General features: G+C 38.4%; 1 protein-coding gene across 11 annotated transcripts in view; it reads right to left on the bottom strand.

Annotated features, from left to right (window-relative positions):
• Positions 1–20,082, bottom strand: part of SRD5A2 (steroid 5 alpha-reductase 2) — a 205,286-nt gene that overhangs the window by 116,416 nt on the left and 68,788 nt on the right. For 4 of the 11 annotated variants that reach the window (XR_014839536.1, XR_014839534.1, XM_085015841.1 and 1 more), the window contains exon 1: positions 10,554–10,689. The exons of 3 other annotated variants lie outside the window; for them this stretch is intronic. Coding sequence is in view for 1 of the 8 variants with exons in the window: in XM_085015837.1 (XP_084871963.1) it covers positions 10,132–10,148 (17 nt within the window). In the remaining 7 variants the exon portion in view is untranslated. Of the gene's footprint in view, positions 1–10,131; positions 10,413–10,553; positions 10,690–20,082 lie in introns of those variants that run through there. 4 more of the 11 variants (XR_014839535.1, XM_085015840.1, XM_085015837.1 and 1 more) reach the window with 3 other exon arrangements.

The following is a 20,082-nucleotide window of genomic DNA, read 5'->3' as shown; positions in this document are numbered from 1 at the left end:
TTGTGCAATTCTTAATTATATATAGATGCACTAAATGAAACCAATACTACATGTCTGTGCACAGGATGCCTAGTGGAATATCAGGGGTCTTTAAAGCTGAATTTGAGAGAGCACACAACCAAATTCCCTGGGCTGAAATAGGAAATATATTTTATCTGTCCTATGTGGTCATACCAATTTGAAAAAAAAATGTCTTTAGGCATTTTGTGGGCTCAGAACATCCCAGCAGATAATGAAAGAAATGAGAGACACAATTTACCTAAAAGTACTACTTTATCTAGATGACAGAGCTGTCTTTGGAAAAGCACAAATAGCTCTCAAGTGTTTAAATCATCTGGAAAATGGCAATTCCCTCAGTCAGACCTCAATAAACTATATTGGATATATAATATTGTAACAAGGAGTAATTGTGGGTCTTTAAAATCTCTACTTTCATAAATTGGCTAAACTCCCTATATGTTAGGGGATTAGAGAAATTCTGGAGATTTCAGAATAGTAAAATTGTTCAATGATATGGGCCCTTCTGTAATATGAGCAGAAACTAGGACACCCCTCAGGAAAGGCAGGAAGTTCAAGTAGTCCAAGAACGAAATGATGGCCCAGGCTCTCCAAACCCCTAACTTTTGTGTTTATCAGTAAGGAGAAGTGCAAAGAAGTATTCAAGGCATTGGACTGCTCACATTGCTTCTGGGTTCCAGCAACTGCTGACTCTGATAAGCACTTTATCTTAAAATTCTCATGCCACAAAACTGATAAACCTTTAACCAGACTCATCAAGGAAAAAAGGGAGAGAGCTCAAATCAGTAAAATTAAAAATGAAAAAGAAATAACAACTGACTCCACAGAAATACAAAGGATCATAAGAGACCACTACAAGTAACCAAACATCAATAAAATAGATGACCTAGAAGAAATGGACAAATACATTAAAAGGTTCACTCTTCTAAGACTGAACTAGGAAGAAAATATGAACAGACCAACCCCAAGAACTTAAATTGAAACAGTGATTTTAAGACTTCTAAAAAACAAAAATCAGGAATCGGTTGGCTTTGCATGCAAATTCCCTCAAACATCTAGAGAAGAGTTAATACCTTTCCTTCTGAAACTATTCCAAAAAAATTGCAGAGAAAGAAACACTCCCAAACTCATTCTGTTAGGCCACCATGACCCTGAATCCAAAACCAAAGATACCACAAAAAAAGAAAATTACAGGCCAGTATCACTGATGAACATAGGCGTAAAAATCCACAACAAAATATTAGCAAAATGGAGCTCCCGTCGTGGCTCAGCAGAAACAAATCTGACTTGGAACCATGAGGGTGCAGGTTCAATCCCTGGCCTTGATCAGTGGATTAAGGATCTGGCATTGCCATGAGCTATGGTGTAGGTCCCACTCGCAGCTCAGATCCCATGCCACTGTGGCCATGGCATAGGCCAGCAGCTGTAGCTCTGACTAGACCCCTGGCCTGGGAACCTCCATATGCCATGGGAGCGACCCTAAAAAGCAAAAAAAAAATTAGCAAAATGACTTCAACAATATGGTAAAAGGATCATACACTATGATCAAGTGGGATGTATCTCAGGGATGCAAGTACTCTTAAATATCCACAAATCAATCAGTGTGCTATACCACATTAACAAACTGAAGAATAAAATCCATATGATCATATAGCAATAGATGCAGAAAAAGCTTTTGATGAACTTTAACACCCATTTATGATAAAAAAAAAAAAAAACTCTCCAGAAAGTGGGAAGAGAAGGAACCTACCTCAACATATAAAAGCTATATATGACAAATCCACAGCTAACATCATCCTCAATGGTAAAAAGCTGAAAGCTTTCCTGCTAAGATCAGAAACAAGACGAGGATGTCCACTCTCACCACATTTATCTAACATAGTTTTAGAGTTCCCAGCCATGGCAATTAGACAAGGAAAAGAAGTAAAAGGAATCCAAATTGGAAAAGAAGTAAAACTGTCACTATTTGTAGATGACATGATACTATACATAGAAAACCCCAAAGACACTACCAGAAAACTACTAGAGCTTATCAATGAATTCAGTAAAAGTGCAGGATATGAAATTAATAAACAGAAATTTCTTTTTTTTTTTTTTCTCTCTTTTTAGGGCTGCACCTATGGCATACGGAGGTTCTCAGACTAGGGGTCTAATCAGAGCTGCAGCTGCTGGCCTACACCAGAGCCACAGCGATGCCAGATCCGAGCCATGTCTGCGATCTACAATACAGCTCATGGCAATGCCAGATCCTTAACCCACTGAGCTAGGCCAGGGATCGAACACACAACCTCATGGTTCCTAGTCGGATTAGTTTCTGCTGTGCCATGACAGGAACTCCAATAGAAATTTCTTATATTTATATACACTAATAACAAAAGATCAGAAAAGTAAAATAAGGAAACAATCCCATTTGACACAACATCAAAAAGAATAAAATACCTAGGAATAAAACTACCTAGGCAGGGAAAACACCTATACGCTGAAAACTCTGAGACACTGATGAAAGAAATCAAAGATGATACAGACAGATGGAAAGCAATGCCATATTATTCAACTGGAAGACAATATTGTCAAAATGACTATACTACCCAAGGCAATCTATAAATTCAATGCAATCCCTAACAAATTACCAATGGCATTTTTCACAGGACTAGAACAAAAAAAAAAATTTAATTTGTATGGAAATACAAAAAAAAACCCAAATAGCCAAAGGAATCCTGAGAAAGAAAAATGGAACCAGAGGAATCACACTCCCTGACTTTAGACTATACCACAAAGCTACAGTCATCAAAACAGCATTATACTGGCACAAAAACAGAAATCTAGATCAATGGAACAGGATAGAAAGCCCAGAAATAAGCCTATGCACCTATGGTCAATTAATCTACAACAAAGGAGACAAGTATATACAAAGGAGAAAAGACAGACTCTTTTGTAAATGGTGTTTGGAAAACTGGATGGCTACATGTAAAATAATGAAATTAAAACATTCTCTAACACCATACCTAAAAGTAAACCCAAAATGGACTAAAAACCTAAATGTAAGACCAGATACTAAAAGACTCTTAGAGGAAAACATAGGCAGAACATTCTTTGACATAAATCACAGCAGTATCTTTTTTGATCCCCTCCTAGAGTAACAAAAACAAAACAAATGAGACCTAATTAAACTTAAAACTTCTGCACAGCAAAGAAACCATAAACAAAATGAAAAGATAATCCACAGAATGGGAGAAAATCTTTGGAAACCAAACAAACTGACAAACAAACTGACAAGGGATTAATCTCCAAAATATACAAACAGATTATGCAGCTCAATATCAAAAAACAAAAAACCCAATTAAAAAATGATCAGAAGATCTAAGTAAATATTTCTCCAAAGACATATAGATGGCCAAAAAACCACATGAAAAGATGTTCAATATCGCTAAGTACTAGAGAAATGCAAATCAAAACTACAATGAGGTATTACCTCACACCAGTCGGAATAACCATCATCAAAAAGTCTACAAATATTAAATTCTGGAGAGGATGTGGAGAAAATGGAAGCATCCTACATTCTGTTGGTGAGAATGTAAATTGGTACAACCCCTAGGGAGAATAGAATCAAGTTTCCTTTAAAAACAAAAATAGAACTATCCAGAAAAAAACAGAATTCGAAAAGATATGTGTACTCCAATATTCACTGCAGCACTATTTACAAATAGCCAAGACATGGAAGCAACCTAAATATCCAGTGACAGGAATGGATAAAGATACGACACATATATACAATAGAATATTACTGAGCCATAAAAAAGAACAAAGTAATGCCATTTGCTGCAACATGGATGGACATAGAGATTATCATACAAAGTAAAATAAGTCAAACAGAAAAACAGTATTATAACAGACCACTAATATGTGGAATCTAATAAAAATGATACAACTAAACCTCTTTACAGAACAGAAACAGAACCATAGACTTAAGAAATAATCTTATGGTTACCAAAGGGGAAAGGCGGGGGGAGAAAGAGAAATTAGAAGTTTAGGATTAACATATATACACCACTATATACACCACTATATATAAAATGATAATCAACAAGAACCTACTGTAAAGCGCAGGGAAATCTACTCAATATTCTGTAATAACCTATTTGGGGAAAAAAATCTGAAGAAGAATGGGTATACATATATGTGTAACTGAAACACATCACTGTACACCTGAAACTAATCCAACATCAAGTATACTCCAATATAAAATAAAAATTAAATTAAATTGAAAAAATAAACATAAAACATATGTGAATAGGATAAGTTTTCAGGTATAAACTGAAAAGAACCAATTTACCAATGAGTTTTCCAATGCCAGTCTAGGTGAAGCTGAGGAGAGATGGATATCAACGTCATAAAATTAACACTTCCTTACTAAGATTTGAACCGGTGATATTTAAAACATAGAGGGAAATAAGGTGTATGACAACAACAATGCAAAAGCATAAAGGGGTTAAATCAAATTAAGTATTTCAAGACTATTTTTGTTGAGAAAACAGTAAAAGTAATCACTTACATTAGAGTGTAATAAATTAAGGATGTGTGTTGTAATCTCTACGCTGAGCACTAAAAGAAGAGTAAAAGAACACATTACTAACAAATTAATAAAGAGGATGGGGTGAAATAATTTGTTTTTTCCATTAAATATAAAGAATGCAAGAAAGGAAATAAAGAACACAAAAACAACACTATGAAGTACCACTTTACACCATGCAGAATGGCCATCATCAAAAAGTCCACAAATAATAAATTCTGGAGAGGGTATGTAGAAAAGGGAACCCTCTTACACTGTTGGTGGGAATGTACATTGGTGCATCCACTATGTAAAACAGCATGGAAGTTCCTCAGAAAAAAAGAATTAGAACTACCACATGATCCAGCAGTCCCACTCCTGGGCATCTATACAGAGAAAACCATAATTCGAAAAGACAGGTGCACCCCACTGTTCACTGCAGCATTATTTACAATAGCCAAGACATGGATGCAACCTAAATGTCCACTGCCAGAGGAGTGGTTAAAGAAGATGCAGTACATATATACTATAGACTATTACTCAGCCATAAAAAAGAATGAAATAACACCATCTGCAGCAACACGGATGGATCTAGAAATTATCCTACTAAATGAAGTTAGTCAGACAGTGAAAGACAAACATCATATGATATCACCTATATGTGGAATCTAAAAAGAAAGGGTACAAATGAACTTATTTGCAGAACAGAAACAGACTCACAGACTTTGAAAAACTTATGAGTACCAAAGGGGACAGGTTGTGGGTTGGGAGGGATGGACTGGGGGTTTGGGATTGGCATATGCACACTAAGGTATGTGGAATGATTGGCCGACAGGGACCTGCTGTATAGTACAGAGAACTCTACCCAGTAGTCTGTGATAATCTATTTGGGAAAATCATCTGAAAGAGAATGAATATGTGCATATGTACAACTAAGTCACTTTGTTCTACAGCAGAAATTAACACAACCTTGTACCTCAACTGAACTTCAATAAAACAAAAAAAAATTTTTAATGTTTAAAATTTTTCAATATTTACCCATAATTCCATTACCTGAAAACTGACTAAATCTCCAATTAAAAGACAAAAAGATTACATTGGATTTTTAAAAGTGTATGTGCTACTTATAAGAGATCAATCTTTTCACAGACATAAAAACAAACTTATGGTTACCAAAAGGGAAAGGGGGTGGGAGAGGGATAAATTAGGAGTTTGGGGTTAAAAGATACAAAGTTCTATATATAAAATAGATCATCAACAAGGTCTTACTGTATAGAAAAGGGAACTATATTCAATATCCTATAAGCAGCCATAATGGAAAAGAATAAAAAAAGAATTATATGATGTATATATAATTGAATCGCTTTGCTATATACCAGAAACACAACATAGTAAATCACCTATAGTTCAATAAAATATAAAATAAAATAATAAAGAGACATATCTTAACTACAAGGTCACAGAAAGATTGAAAGTGGCAGGATGCAAAAAGATATACTATGCAAAACTCACCCCAAAAATGTTGATGTAACTATACTAAGATGAACTATACTAAAAGACAAAAAATTACTAGAGAAAAAAAAGAATATTTTATAATGATAAAGAGATTAACTCAACAGAAGATATAACAATCTTAAATATGTGGTATATATATACATATATACATATCTTAAAATAACAATAACAGAGCTTAAAATATCTGAAGCAAAAATTGACAGAATTAGAAACAGAAGCAGACAGATCCAAAATCATAGAGACTTTAACATACCATTTTTGTTATTTGACAGAACAAGCATAGAGAACACAACAAATTTAACCTCATTAATATACATACATAGAATATTGCACCAAACAATAGCATAAACACAATCCTTTCAAGCATAGGTGGAACATTTAGCAAAAATGAGTATTTGCTGCATTGTAAAGCAAATACATTAGTTTCCTAGGGCTGCCATATCAAAGTACCACACACTGAGTAGCTTAAACAACAAAAATGTATTATCTCACAGATGTGGAGGCTAGAAGTCTGAGATCAAGGTGTTGGCAGGATTGACTTCTTCTGTGGTCTGTGAGGGGCAATTTGTTCCATTCCTCTCTCCTAGCTTCTGGTAATTTTCTGGCCATCTTTTTGTCTCCTTGGCATGTGGATACATTACCTTGATCTCTGCCTTCATCTTCACCTGGTCTTCTCCTGGTATGTTTCTGTGTCTGTGTCCAAATCCCCTTTTATAAGGACAAAGTCATATTGGGGGAGTTCACCCCCTTAACTTGGAAATCCGCTAAGTCCCTATCTCCAAATAAAGTCATATTCACAGGTAATGAGGATAAGGACTCTGACTTCTTTGGGGAGGCACAATTCAACTCGTAACAGCAAGCCTCAACAAATATGTAAAGACAGAAATTACTCTGCACACTAACAATAGTGAAACTAAGCTAGAAATCAATGTGAAAATAACAACTAGAAAATCTCCAAATGCTTGGAAATTAAGCAATAGTACTTCTAATGACCCATGGATGAAAGCAAAAACCATAAATGAAATAAAACGGTATTTTGGGAGTTCCCATTGTGGCTCAGTGGAAATGAATCTGACCAGCGTCCATGGGGACGCAGGTTTGATCCCTGGTCTCGCTCAGTGGGTTAAGGATCTGGTATTGCCAAGCTGTGGTGTAGGTCGCAGATGTGGCTTGGATCTGGCACTGCTATGGCTGTGGTGTAGGCCAGCAATTACAGCTCCAATTTGACCCCTAGCCTGGGAACTTCCATTTGCCATGGGTGCAGCCCTAAAAAGCCCCCCAAAAAATAAAATAAAAAGTATTTTGAGCTACATGGTAACATCAAAACTTGCAAACACAGCTAAAGAAGTACTTACAGGAGACTCTCTAACATTAAATATATATATTAAGAAGAAAGGCTGAAAATCAATCATTAAAGTATCAAACTCGGTAGACTCAAAAAAGCAAGCAAATAAAACCCAAAATAATAAAAAGTAATTTCTAAGATTCGACCTTAATGAAATAGAAAACAACCCTACAAAGGAAAACAACAGCCAAAATTTTTTTGGAAACATTGAATAAAATGGACAGACCTCTAGCAATACGTATGGGGAAAAAGTCACAAATTGTCAATGTTATAAAAGTAAGGGCAGTTACCTCTGGAGTTCCTAAAAATATCAAAATAATAGTAAAAGGATATTACAAATGAGCTATGTCAATAAATTTACATTTTTAGATAATAAAAAATTCCTAGAAAACCGAAATTGAAACAAGAAGGAAAAGAAAATCTGTTATCTCTTAAAGAAATTGAGCAGTTCCCCACAAGGAAATTTCTAGGACAAGATGGCTTCACTGGTAAATTCTTCCAACTATTTCAGAAATAACACTGATCTTATATACAACTGTTCCAGAAAATAGAAAAGGAGGAAATATCTTTCAACTTGTGAGTGATAAAACCTACTAAGGTCATTACGACAACAACAAAAACCTATTAGCCAATCTCTCATGAACACATATGCAAAAAATCCACCCCAAACATTAGCAAATCAAAGGCAGCCGTGTGTGCGCATGCGCGGGCATGTGCGTGTGCATGTGTGTCTCTGCACATGCGCACGTGCACTCCTCACTTTGCATAGCAGTATGGGACCTTAAAAATGACTATGCAAGCTAAAGCCATGCAAAATGATTTTAATAATCAAAATTATGCGTTCCACAAGCTTTAAAATTTTTGTCGAAACATTAAAAATGCTCAGTATTGGTTATAAATGTATAAGGAAATGAAATATAGTAAACTAATACTTATTTAGTACACTATAATTTAACACATTAGAAATATGAGAAGTAAAGTGCTTTCTTTGTTTAAAAATTTTTATCAGGAGTTCCTGTTGTGGTACACTGGAAACTAACCCCACTAGAATCCGAGAGGATGAAGTTCCATCCCTGGCCTCACTCAGTGGGTCAGGGATTCCCACCTTGCCATGAGCTGTGGTGTAGGTTGCAGACAAGGCTCAGATCCCTAGTTGCTGTGGCTGTGGTGTTGGCTGGCAGCTACAGCTCTGATTCAACCCCGGGCCTGGGAACCTCTCTATGCTGTGGGTATGGCCCTAAAAAGCAAAAAGTAATAATAGTAGTAATTAATTAAATTTAAAAATGTTATTGAGAGTAGTTCAAACAGGGCTCGCCTTCTTGTATGACTTATGATACAGAGCGGGATTCTTTTCTAATGCCTTAGGGAAGCCATGACTCACGTCCAGAGTCTCGGGAACAGTGGTAGTGCCAACATCCCCAGTCAGCTATTTTTTTTAGAATTCTATTTATATTTGATACAAGTTTCACTCCCAGTGTTAACACTTTTTGTTTCTTTTTGGCAAGTTCATCCTTGTTGGGCAATTTTATCTTTCAATTTCCATTCGACTTCATTTCAATCGTTTTTTTTGTTTGTTTGTTTTTTGTTGTTTTTTTTTTTTTTTTTTTTTTTTTTTTTTTTTTTTTTGGTCTGTCTTTTCTAGGGCCACACCCGCGGCATGCGGAGGTTCCCAGGCTAGGGGTGTAATCTGAGCTGTAGCCACAGGCCTACGCCACAGCCCCAGCAATGCCAGGTCTGAGCCATGGCTGCGACCTACACCACAGCTGCAAGGCCAGATCCTTAACACACTGAGCGAGGCTAGGGATCAAACCCGCAACCTCATGGTTCCTAGTCGGATTCGTTAACCACTGAGACATGACGGGAATCTCATTTTTAATATTTTTCAACTTAAAAAATTTAATGTCCCACGGATTTATCATTGGGAACAAGTAAGCAACACAACTACAAAAGACTGTACACAACCTGAGTAACAGGTGTTCAGTGACCAATCATGGACAGGCTTTGAAGTGATGTGATTGGTCAGGGCTCCTGATGTGCATCTGTTATTTCTGTCATGATTTGTGGACTGAAGAGTTAGCCCATAGTATGTTCTTTATGCGCCTACTCTCAGTTACTATATGTAGTAACTGAAATTTAAACTCTTGTTGGGAGGCTGCTATTATTTAACTAAGCCATGTTCATGAAAATGCATGCATATTGGAACAAGGCAAAGTGAGGAGTGCCTGTAGGTTACCCCTATACTGTTTCCGCATGCCTGATAGAAGGGAGGAAAGGCGAAAACGCCACAGAGGGTGCCATGTTATGCTGGCAAGCCCAGGGCAGGTGTTTGCTTAGATTATGCAGACCCAATTAGTCCTTCTTATCACTGCCTTCTCCAGGATACCTGGAAAGGCACTACAACAGCACTGAGGAGTCTGGTGGCCAGTTTCTAATCTGTATGTTCCATTCATCATAAAATACATAGGCTGTGACTGCCAATTATCATGGATATCTTATCAAAACATATTTTCCCTTCTTAATGTCTGATTTTTTTTTAAGGGGTTACTTTTGGAAAATGCGACTTGTACCATTTTAGGATTAAAGTTTCCCATTGAAAACATTTTTCCATTTATTTGTGAAAATTAACAGGAAAATATTTCCAATTCCAAAAATTTTTCATAAGCACATCTATACCCGTTCCAGTAAATTAAGAAGACAATCTCACCTACGTCCCCCCTCCATCCTCACGTCTAGTTTTTGCTCCCCACTCACAGGAATAACTGTGCACCCCGCTCTCCTTCTTCCAGAAGCCTGTGGAAGGCCAGGGACCAATCTGACTGCAGCCTGAGCTGAGGTGTCTCTCACAGAACACTGAAGGGTCTGGGACAAGTGCTGGGCTCTGTCAGACGCTGCTAGGGAAAGAAATTTCAGGCAGGGCCCAACCCCCTAAAACCACAGGAAAAGCTCCAATGGAGATCTTAACCCTGACCTTCAAACTCTACTGACAATTTCAGGTGATCCTGAGGAACGTAGGTGGGGGAAAAGGACAAGGTGGGCCACAATACAACTAGATTGTTCTGTTGCCTGCAAAGTCCATTAACAATTCATGGAAAATAAAAACAGAATGTGGGTAATATAAAGTCTAACCTTTTTTTTTTTTTTTTTTTTTTTTCTTTTCCTTCGTGCTCAGTGTAGCGTCACTTGCTCCCACGGAACTGTGTGCAGGGCCCTGGCACCGGCCAGTTCAGAGCAGCTTTCCTACTGCAAAGTACCGGAGCCTCCTAGTTCAGCGGGGCGGCCGTGTACGCAGGCGCCAAGCACAAGCCCTCCACTCAAGACGGCGGTGGTGGGCCTGCGCAGAGACGCTGCACCCCCGCTCTGGGATCTGAGCTGTGAGCAGTGCGGCTGCGCTGGGCCTGAGAGAACTCCGCCCCTTCTCTGCAGATTTCCTATAAAGCAGCCGGCCCATGGCCCTACAGGGAAAACCCAGTACTCTAAAGCAGGCCTTTGCACCTCTCCATTCTTTGATCAAAGAATAAAACTCCTGGAGCTCCTGCTGTGGCGCAACAGGACCTGTGGTATCTTGGGAGCACTGGGACACAGGTTCAATCTCTGGCCTGGCACGGTGGGTTAAGGATCCGACCTCAGCTGCTGCTTAGGTCATGGCTGTGGTTTAGATCTAATCTCTGGCCGGGAAGGTCCATATACCACGGGGCAGCCAAAAATGGAAGAAGAAAAATAAATTAATAAATAAAATTCTTTTGCTTCAGGACAAAACTTGTCTCATTCTACTGGCTCCAAAGATACTGGCAGAAGGATCCTTGTTGGGGAAGGTCCGTAGCATTTCCAGTTCACATTCTCAAGAGCCAGAGTTCCCCGTCGTGGCACAGCAAAAAGGAATCCAACTAGGAACCACGAGGTTGCTGGTTCGATCTCTGGCCTTGCTCAGTGGGTTGGGGATCTGGTGTTGTGGTGAGCTGTGGTGCAGGTCGCAGACTTAGCTTGGATCTGGTGCTGCTGCGGCTGTGGTGTAGGCCAGCAGCTACAGCTCTGATTAGACCCCTAGTCTGGGAACCTCCGTATGCCTCGGGTGCAGCCCTGAAAAGACAAAAAATAAAAATAAATAAATAAAAGATTCTCTAGAGCCCATCTCATTCCAGCACAGCCAGAACTGGCCCTGATGCTGCCACCCAGAGACAAGATGCAAACAGCACTGAAGTCACTTCGCTTCCTGTTTGGGTGACTTTCTCTCTACATCAGTGAGTTGCAAGGTGTTTCTCTCCCTCAGTTCTCCCTTCATCATGCTCTTTCCAGCAATGAACTGTGCAGTCCACAAGTTACTTTACTCCTTCGTTAGGAAATTACAGGGTATACAAACCGCTTTTAAATCAGGTAAATTCAGAGCTCAGGGTTATAACTTTATATGGCATTTCCTTTTTCCAGGTCACCCTCCAGTCCAAAGCCATAATATTCTCATTATTCTTCTCAGTCTCTTGGAAAGTCAAGCCCTGTCTGCCTGGGTCCCAGAGACTCTCTTTGAAAGCAAGCTCAGTGGTTGCATCACTCTAAGAAGTAGCAAATCTCTGACTATTAGCCTGATTCTGGTTGCTTCAAACTCTTCTTTTTCTGAAAACCACTGTAGTGTCAGCTCCTTTATCCTAACCTGCCCACAAATTTCTCTGAAAGTCCTTTCAGTTTCCCCACAGCCCCATTCATTGCAACCATCTCCACGAGGACTCCATTAAGGCATCTGATGTCCTCAGGGGAGGAGAGGTGGAGAGGCAGCTAGCACGCCTCCCAGGGACCCTCCATTTCCCCTCCCTGGGGCTTCCTTCTGTTACTTTTGCTACCTCTTCAAGTTGGCCAGCTCCCCAGCTTAAGGCATGGAAATACACAGTATCTTTCAATCCCAGTAAAATCCAAATCCCAGGACCCCAAAGTCAACGGAAGACAGGAGGTACTCTTCCAGGACTGCACGTGGTTCTTGACCAAGAAAGAAACAGGATTTCTTTATGCCCCAGCCCCTGGCCACATGCTCTAAAATGACCGCTAGCTCAAAGTGAGAAAAGTAACAGTAAGATTCTTCAGAGAAAAGGCACTCAGAAATTAAGGGGTGAAGGCTCATCCAGGTGTTTTAAATGCTGGCCCCAAGTTTGGAGATCCAATCCTGGAGGTTCTATACGGTGTTCCTTAATCGTGGATGTTGCCCTGGAAGGCACTTGTGCAAGGCATGGGAGAGGACAAGAAGAGAAAGATAGGATTCCCTGCCCTTAAGGAGCCTGTCTTAGCTAAGACAGAAATGGAAGTCAATGCAAAAGAGAGCAACATTTAGTGGGAGAGTATGAGAAACCAAGCCCTGGAGCGTCTGAAGCAGGAAAGCAGTTAACTCTGTGAGGAATTTTTAAATGTTTACGAAGGAGACAGAATTTGAACCTGGCTCTAGAGAAGAAATAGGAATTGATCAAAGAAAATCAAGAAGAGCATGCTGGGCGGAGGGGACTTCCTAAGAGAAGATGTGGAAAGAACAAAGTTTGGAGCCTGTTCCAAAGATCACGGAGAGTCTGTGGAATGGGGGGGGGGGGTGCAGATGCATGCTACCCGCCCCCACTCCTGTGCTCTGAGGCTGCTGGGCATAAACTGTGACCCAGGGGGAGTCGATTTTGTTCATTAGGTCAAAGAACACAGCCTGCTGCCCACTGCATCATTTGTCACCTGTGGTCACCTCTCCGCATTCTCTGCCCCCGCCTGGCAACCTTCCTCTTTTTCCTTATTAATATGAGTACAAGGTAAGTTTTCACAGGCGACCATTAAAACAGAAAGCCTGACTGCTATTTCAAGAGAAATTTTTTTTTTTAAAGCTCATTTAAAAGACCTGACTCTTACAAACATTTGCTTTGATGTAGTTTTCTTAGTTATTCTCACTATGGGAAATAGCAAATAAGAGACAGATAATATAAAGGTCTGAGATCTTGGCAGAAAGACACAGGCTTGAGTTTGGTCGGTGAAGCTGGCCAGGAGGTACTTAATATAGTCCAGAGTGCAAACCCTCCACAGAGGGCACTTCCTCTGGCTTGAACTCATGCTGGAGACCTCGATGGGGTTCACAGATCATAGTTTCTTTTTTTCTTTTTTTTTCAGCTTTTTAGAGCCACACTTGGCAGCACATAGAAGTTCCCAGGCTCGGGGTTGAAAAGCAGCTGCAGCTGCTGGCCACGGCCACAGCCACCGCAAAGCAGGATCCGAGCTGCAATTGTGACCTATACCACAGCTCAAGGCAATGCTGGATCCTTAACCCACTGAGCAAGGCCAGGGATCAAACCCATATCCTCATGGATACTAGTGAGGTTCGTTGCCACTGAGCCACAGTGGGAACTCCCAGGATGGTGGTTTCTGACCACAGTCAGGCACCTGTGTGGCTTCATAGAAAAGAGCCCTGAATAGGACTTCAGTGTCCTGGGATCCCATCCTGGATCTACTTCCTGTGTGACTTGTGTCTTGCTGATCTCAAAGGCAATACAACCTTTCTTTGCTCAAGGAAAGGCTAGGGTTTTAAAGTCAGCCAAAGAGTGCTCCAATAAATCTTAGCTCTGCCCCTTTTAAATGCATAATTTGGGGCAAGTTACTTAACCTATGTGAGCTTATTTTTCTCCTATGTAAAAGAAATAAAAATCACCAACCCGGAGTTCCCATCGTGGCGCAGTGGTTAACAAATCCGACTAAGAACCATGAGGTTGAGGGTTCGATCCCTGGCCTTGCTCAGTGGGTTAAGGATCCGGCATTGCCGTGAGCTGTGGTGTAGGTCACAGACACAGCTTGGATCCCGCGTTGCTGTGGCTCTGGTGTAGGCCGGTGGCTACAGCTCCAATTCTACCCCTAGCCTGGGAATCTCCATATGCCACGGGAGTGGCCCAAGAAATGGCAAAAAGACCAAAAAAAAAAAAAAAAAAAAAATCACCAACCTACATGAGCTTATTTTTCTCCTGTGTAAAAAGAAATAAAAATCAGCAGGCTCCCTGTCATGCTGTGGCTCATGACTGTGCTGCCTGTCACTGGCACCTATGTGCTACCTGGAATTTGTTCAGTTCCTACATCAAGTCTGCTGCTTCTCAGCCATCTCTGTATATTTAGGGACATTGCAGCATCTGTATCATGAAGGTGTGGCCACTTCTTCATCCCCTCTAGAGGTTTCTGGCTGTGTGTACCTTTGTTAAGCCTGAGTCCAGGAAGAAGTTCAGCATGTCAGCTTCCCATTGTAGCTGTTTGGGTTGAAAATGACTTTGGAATGGAAACTGGAATAAAAAGCTAAGAAAGCAATTGGTACAGTCCAAGCTCTTATTGCTCACTACATGATAGGCCAATAAATTGAGAGATGAGGTGTTGGGGCAAGGAATAGTAGCTCCAATTCAACCCATAGCCTGGGAACTTCCATATGCCGTAGGCACAGCCCTGAAAAAAAAAAAATTTTAAAAAAAAAGTGAAATGATTTTGTGCTAAGGGGAAATAATTTACAACCCAACATTATAGGCTAGCAAAAATACTATGGAAAAATGATAGTTAAATAACAAAAGAAATATATCTTTAGACATAAATAAATAAATAAATGGAATGCATTCACATCCAATTGACTACCACTAAATGAATTCTAAAGATGCTTCAAGGGAGAGGGAAAATTATGGCAGAAGGAAGCTCAGAAATGCTGCAAGGAACAAAAGGCAAAGAAAGTGATGACTATATGAGTAAAAATAAACAAACACTGGATACAACAAAAAGTGATAATATCTTATGAGAATTAAAATATTTATGATTAAAACACACAAAAATAGCATACAATGCAGAAGAAAAATAGATAAGGTTTGAGTGTTCTAAACTCCTTAGACTATCGGTGGACAATATAAAGGTAAAGGTTATCATTACACTTTAATACGTCAAGCATTCATGCTGCAATTGTTGAATTACTTCTGAAAGAATATAATATATTGTACTTATTCCAAACTAATAGAAGGATAAAGTGGAATTATTTTTAAAATATGAAGAAGAAAAAACAATCAATCCAAAAGGAGGCCAAAAAATAGGTGAAAAAGAAGTGTAGAACAATCAGAACAAATACAACCTAAGATGACAATTTTAGCAAAATATACCAAGAATTATACAAAATGTAGTTAGACAAAATGTTTCACAAACAAAAGTTATCCGACTGGGTTTTAAAACTCAATTATATGACTTTTAAAGAGTCACACTGAAATATAAGGATACAGAAATACTGAAAGCAAAATGACTGGAAAATACATACCTTGCAAATACAAAGCAAAAGAAAGCTGACATTACTATTTTCCTATTTGAGAGAAGAGACTCCAATATCACAGTTACTACTAGATATCAGAAGGGTCAACTCATAATGGTGAAAGTTGAATTCACCAAAAAAATATAACAAATCTAGGAGTTTTGGTTGTAGCTCAGTGTAACGAACCTGACTAGGATTCATGAGGACACTGGTTTGATCCCTGGCCTTACTCAGTGGGTTAAGGATCCAGTGTTGCCATGAGCTGTGGTGTAGGTGGCAGATGCGTCTGGGAGCCCGCACTGCTGCGGCTGTGGCATAGACCAGCACCTATAGCTCCAGTTCAACCTCTAGCCTGCCTGGGAACTTCCATATGCTGCAGGTGAGGCCCTAGAAAGACAAAAGAGAAGGAGAGAAAGAAAGGATATATTCACAAATTTGTTTTATGGGGCTATCATATTTATACCAAAATTAAGGAAGATTGTATGAGAAAGAAATGTTTATCATTATTTATTCAAATTGAAGATATGGCCAGCCTATGACTGAGCAATTCTACTTGATTACAAACACTGCAGAATTAGATATATGTGCATGGCATGTGCTTGCTAGCCACATTTTACGTAATATCCAAGAATGCAACACAAGCCAAATGTCCATCAACAATTGTATACAATGTAATACTATACCACAATGAAAACGAACAATCTATGGCAAGAGAAACCAGACCGAAAATATGTACTTTATGTTTGCTTTTCATAAATTTCATAAACAGATAAAATTACATTGTAGTATTGTGGTATATAAGGGTGCCTACCTTAGTGATAAAACTAACAAAAAAAGAAAAGAAAAAAGATGATTACCATAAAAGTGTATAGCTATCTTTAGGGGAAAAAGAGGAATTTATTACCAAAAGAGTGTTCAGGAAGAATTCTAAGGTCTTCCAATATTCTATTTCTTGACCCATATGGTGATCACATGGTCATTTATTTTATAACAAGTTTTTTAATAATACACTTATGATATATGCATATTTCTGTATGTTATTGTTTACACAAAAATTTTAATTAACATGGTAAGTCAAAATCTAGATTTCTTTTTGGTTTTAGATTTTAAATCAAAATTTTAGATTCTAAATCAAAATCTAGGTTCACTTTTGAGAAGAAAGAGGTCATGGAAAGCTTCAATGTATTGGTAATATTCTAGTTCTTGAATTGGATGATGAGTTCATTGCTGCTCACTTTATTATCATGCTTTATCGTTTACATACATGTTACACATTTTCTCCTATGTAGCAATCATTGTAGACTATTTTAAAAGGAAATGGATAAAGATTCAGCTTATTTTATGCTGTTTCATTTGCATTCAGACACTATCTCTTCTTAGTCTGTAGAATCTTGAGTTTGGTAAGGTGTAATTTATGAGAGCCATGGGACTGCTGGTTATGTTCTCTGTTACTTTCAGCAAATCAGACCTACTGCATGCAGCCAAAAGACTTCAGCTAGAAGGCCTTCCCACTAAAATCTGCAATAAGACAAGGATACCCACTCTTACCACTTTTATTCAACATAGTATTAGAAGTCCTAGTTACAGAATTCAGACAAATAAAAGACATAAAAGGTATCCAAATTGGAAGAGAAGAGGTAAAATTGTCACTCTATGCAGATGACATGATAATATATATAGAAAACCCTAAGGACTCCACACAAAAACTACTCAAACTGATCAACGAATTCAGCAAAGTATCAGGATACAAGATTAACATTCAGAAATTGATTGCATTTCTGTATAGTAACAATGAAATATTAGAAAAGGAATATAAAAATACTTTTTAAAAATCACATCCCCCAAATTAAACACCTAGGAATAAACCTGACCAAGGAGGTGAAAGATTTATATATTGAGAACTATAACACATTAATCAAGGAAATTAAAGAGGATTCAAAGAAATAGAAAGATATCCCATGCTCCTGGATGGGGATATTTAGTGTCGCTAAAATGGGCCATAGTACCCAAAGCATTCTATAGAATTAATGTGGTCCTCATCAAATTACCCATGACATTTTTCACAGACCTAGAACAAAACAATCCAAAAATTTATATGGAACGCAAAAGACCCAGAATTGCTGAAGCAATCCTGAGGGAAAAAAAAACAAGCAGGAGGCATAACTCTCCCCGACTTCAGAAAATACTACAAAGCTACAGTAATCAAGAGAGTGTGGCACTGGTATAAAATCAGACATATGGACAAGAGCCCAGAAGTAAACCCAGACACTTAAGGTCAATTAATCTTTGACAAAGGAGGCAAGAATATAAAATGGGAGAAAGACAGTCTCTTCAGCAAGTGGTTCTTGGAAAACTGGACAGCTGCATGTAAATCAATGAAACTAGGATACACCCTCACACCACACACAAAAATAAATTCAAAATGGCTTAAATACTTAAACATAAGACAAGACACCATGAAACTTCTTAAAGAGAACATAAGCAAAACATTCTCTGACATCGACCACACAAATGTTTTCCTAGGCCAGTCACCTAAGGCAATAGAAATAAAAACAAAAATAAATCAATGAGACCCAATCAAACTTAAAAGCTTTTGCACAACAAAGGAAACCATAAAAAAAAAAGACACCCTATAGCATGGGATAAAATAGTTGCAAATGATACAACTGACAAGGACTTAATCTCCAAAATATACAAACAACTCATACAACTCAACAGCAAAAAAACAAACTACCCTATGGAAAAATGGGCAGAAGATCTAAATAGACATTTCTTCAAAGAAGACATACGGAAGGCACATAAGAAAAAATGCTCACATCACTAATTATTAGAGAAATACAAATCAATACTACAATGAGTTACCACCTCATACCAAGCAGAATGGCTATAATTAATAAGACTACAAGTAACAAATGCTGGAGAGGATGTGGAGAAAAGGGAACCCTCCTACACTGTTGGTGGGAATGTAAATTGGCACAACCTCTAGGGAGGACAGGATGGAGGTTTCTTAAAAAAGCTAAATATAGAACTAACATGCTATGATATAGCAATCCCACTCCTGGGCATATATCCTGAGAAAACTATAATTTGAAAAAATACATGCACTCCAATATTCACTGCAGCACTATTTGCAATAAGACATGGAAGAAATCTAAATGTTCACTGACAGAGGAATGGATAAAGAAGATGTGGTACAGGGAGTTCCCATTGTAGCTCAGTGAGTTATGAACCCAACTAGTATCCATGAGGATACAGGTTTAATCCCTGACCTCACTCAGTGGGTCAAGGATCCTGTGTTGCTGTAAGCTGTGGTATAGATCACAGATGCGGCTTGGATCCTGTGGGGCTATGGCTGTGGCTGCAGGTGTGGTGGGCAGCTCATCTCCAATTTGACCCCTAGTGTGGCCTTTAAAAGCAAAAAGAAAAAGAAGGGGGGAGGAGGAGGAGGAGGAAAGGAGGCAAGGGAGAAGAGGAGGTGGGGAGGGGGAGGAAGAGGCAAAGGAAGAAGAAGCAGAAGAAGAAGAAGAAGGAGAAGAAGATTTGGTACATTTATGGTGTAATATTAATCAGCCATAAAAAAGAATGAAATAATGGCATTTGCAACAACAATGATGGACCTAGAGAATGTCATACTAAATGAAGTCAGAAAAAGAAAAATACCATATAAATCACATGATATCACTTATATGTGGAATCTAATAAAAAATGATACCAAAGTTATTATTTATAAAAGAGAAACAAATGCACAGATTTCTAAACCAAACTTATGGTTACCAAAGGGGAAACTATGGTCAGGGGATAAATGGGGGGAATGGGATTGGCATATACACACTACTTTGTGTAGAATACATAACTGGCAAGGACCTGCTGTATATAGCATAGAGAAGTCTACTCAACATTCTTCAATAATCTACATGGGAAAAAGGAATGGATATATATGTATATGTATAACTGATTCACTTTGTTATATACCTTAAACTAATACAACATAGTAAGTAAACTATACTCCAATAACTTTTTTAATTATAATAAAAGCATTTTTTAATTTTTTTCTAAAGTTTATTCTCACTAGAAATAAGATTACAAGTTAAAGCAACAATAAAATATTGCTTTTTACTTGTCAAATTCACAAAGGCCTCTTGAAATAATATTCAGTGTTGGCAGAGATGTGAATAAGAGGACATCTTCACAGTACAAAAGGGCAATTTGATGTAATGTGTCAAAAAATGTTTAAAACTTTTGAGCCACCAGTTCCCCTTCTAAGAAGTGATTTCGTTAAATAATCAAGAACGTACACTAAGAATCATTTACTAGTATATTCATTAAAGGTTTGTCGTAATAATGAAATATTAGAAACATATTTTTGGTCTTTTTGCCTTTTCTAGGGCCGCTCCC

The sequence above is a fragment of the Sus scrofa genome, chromosome 3 (genome assembly GCF_054392235.1).
Source record: "Sus scrofa isolate SSC_HxYL_T2T_F1_AM1 chromosome 3, Sscrofa_HxYL_maternal_Yorkshire_Landrace_v2.0, whole genome shotgun sequence".
NCBI lineage: Eukaryota > Metazoa > Chordata > Mammalia > Artiodactyla > Suidae > Sus > Sus scrofa.
This window is presented reverse-complemented; position numbering and strand designations above follow the sequence as displayed.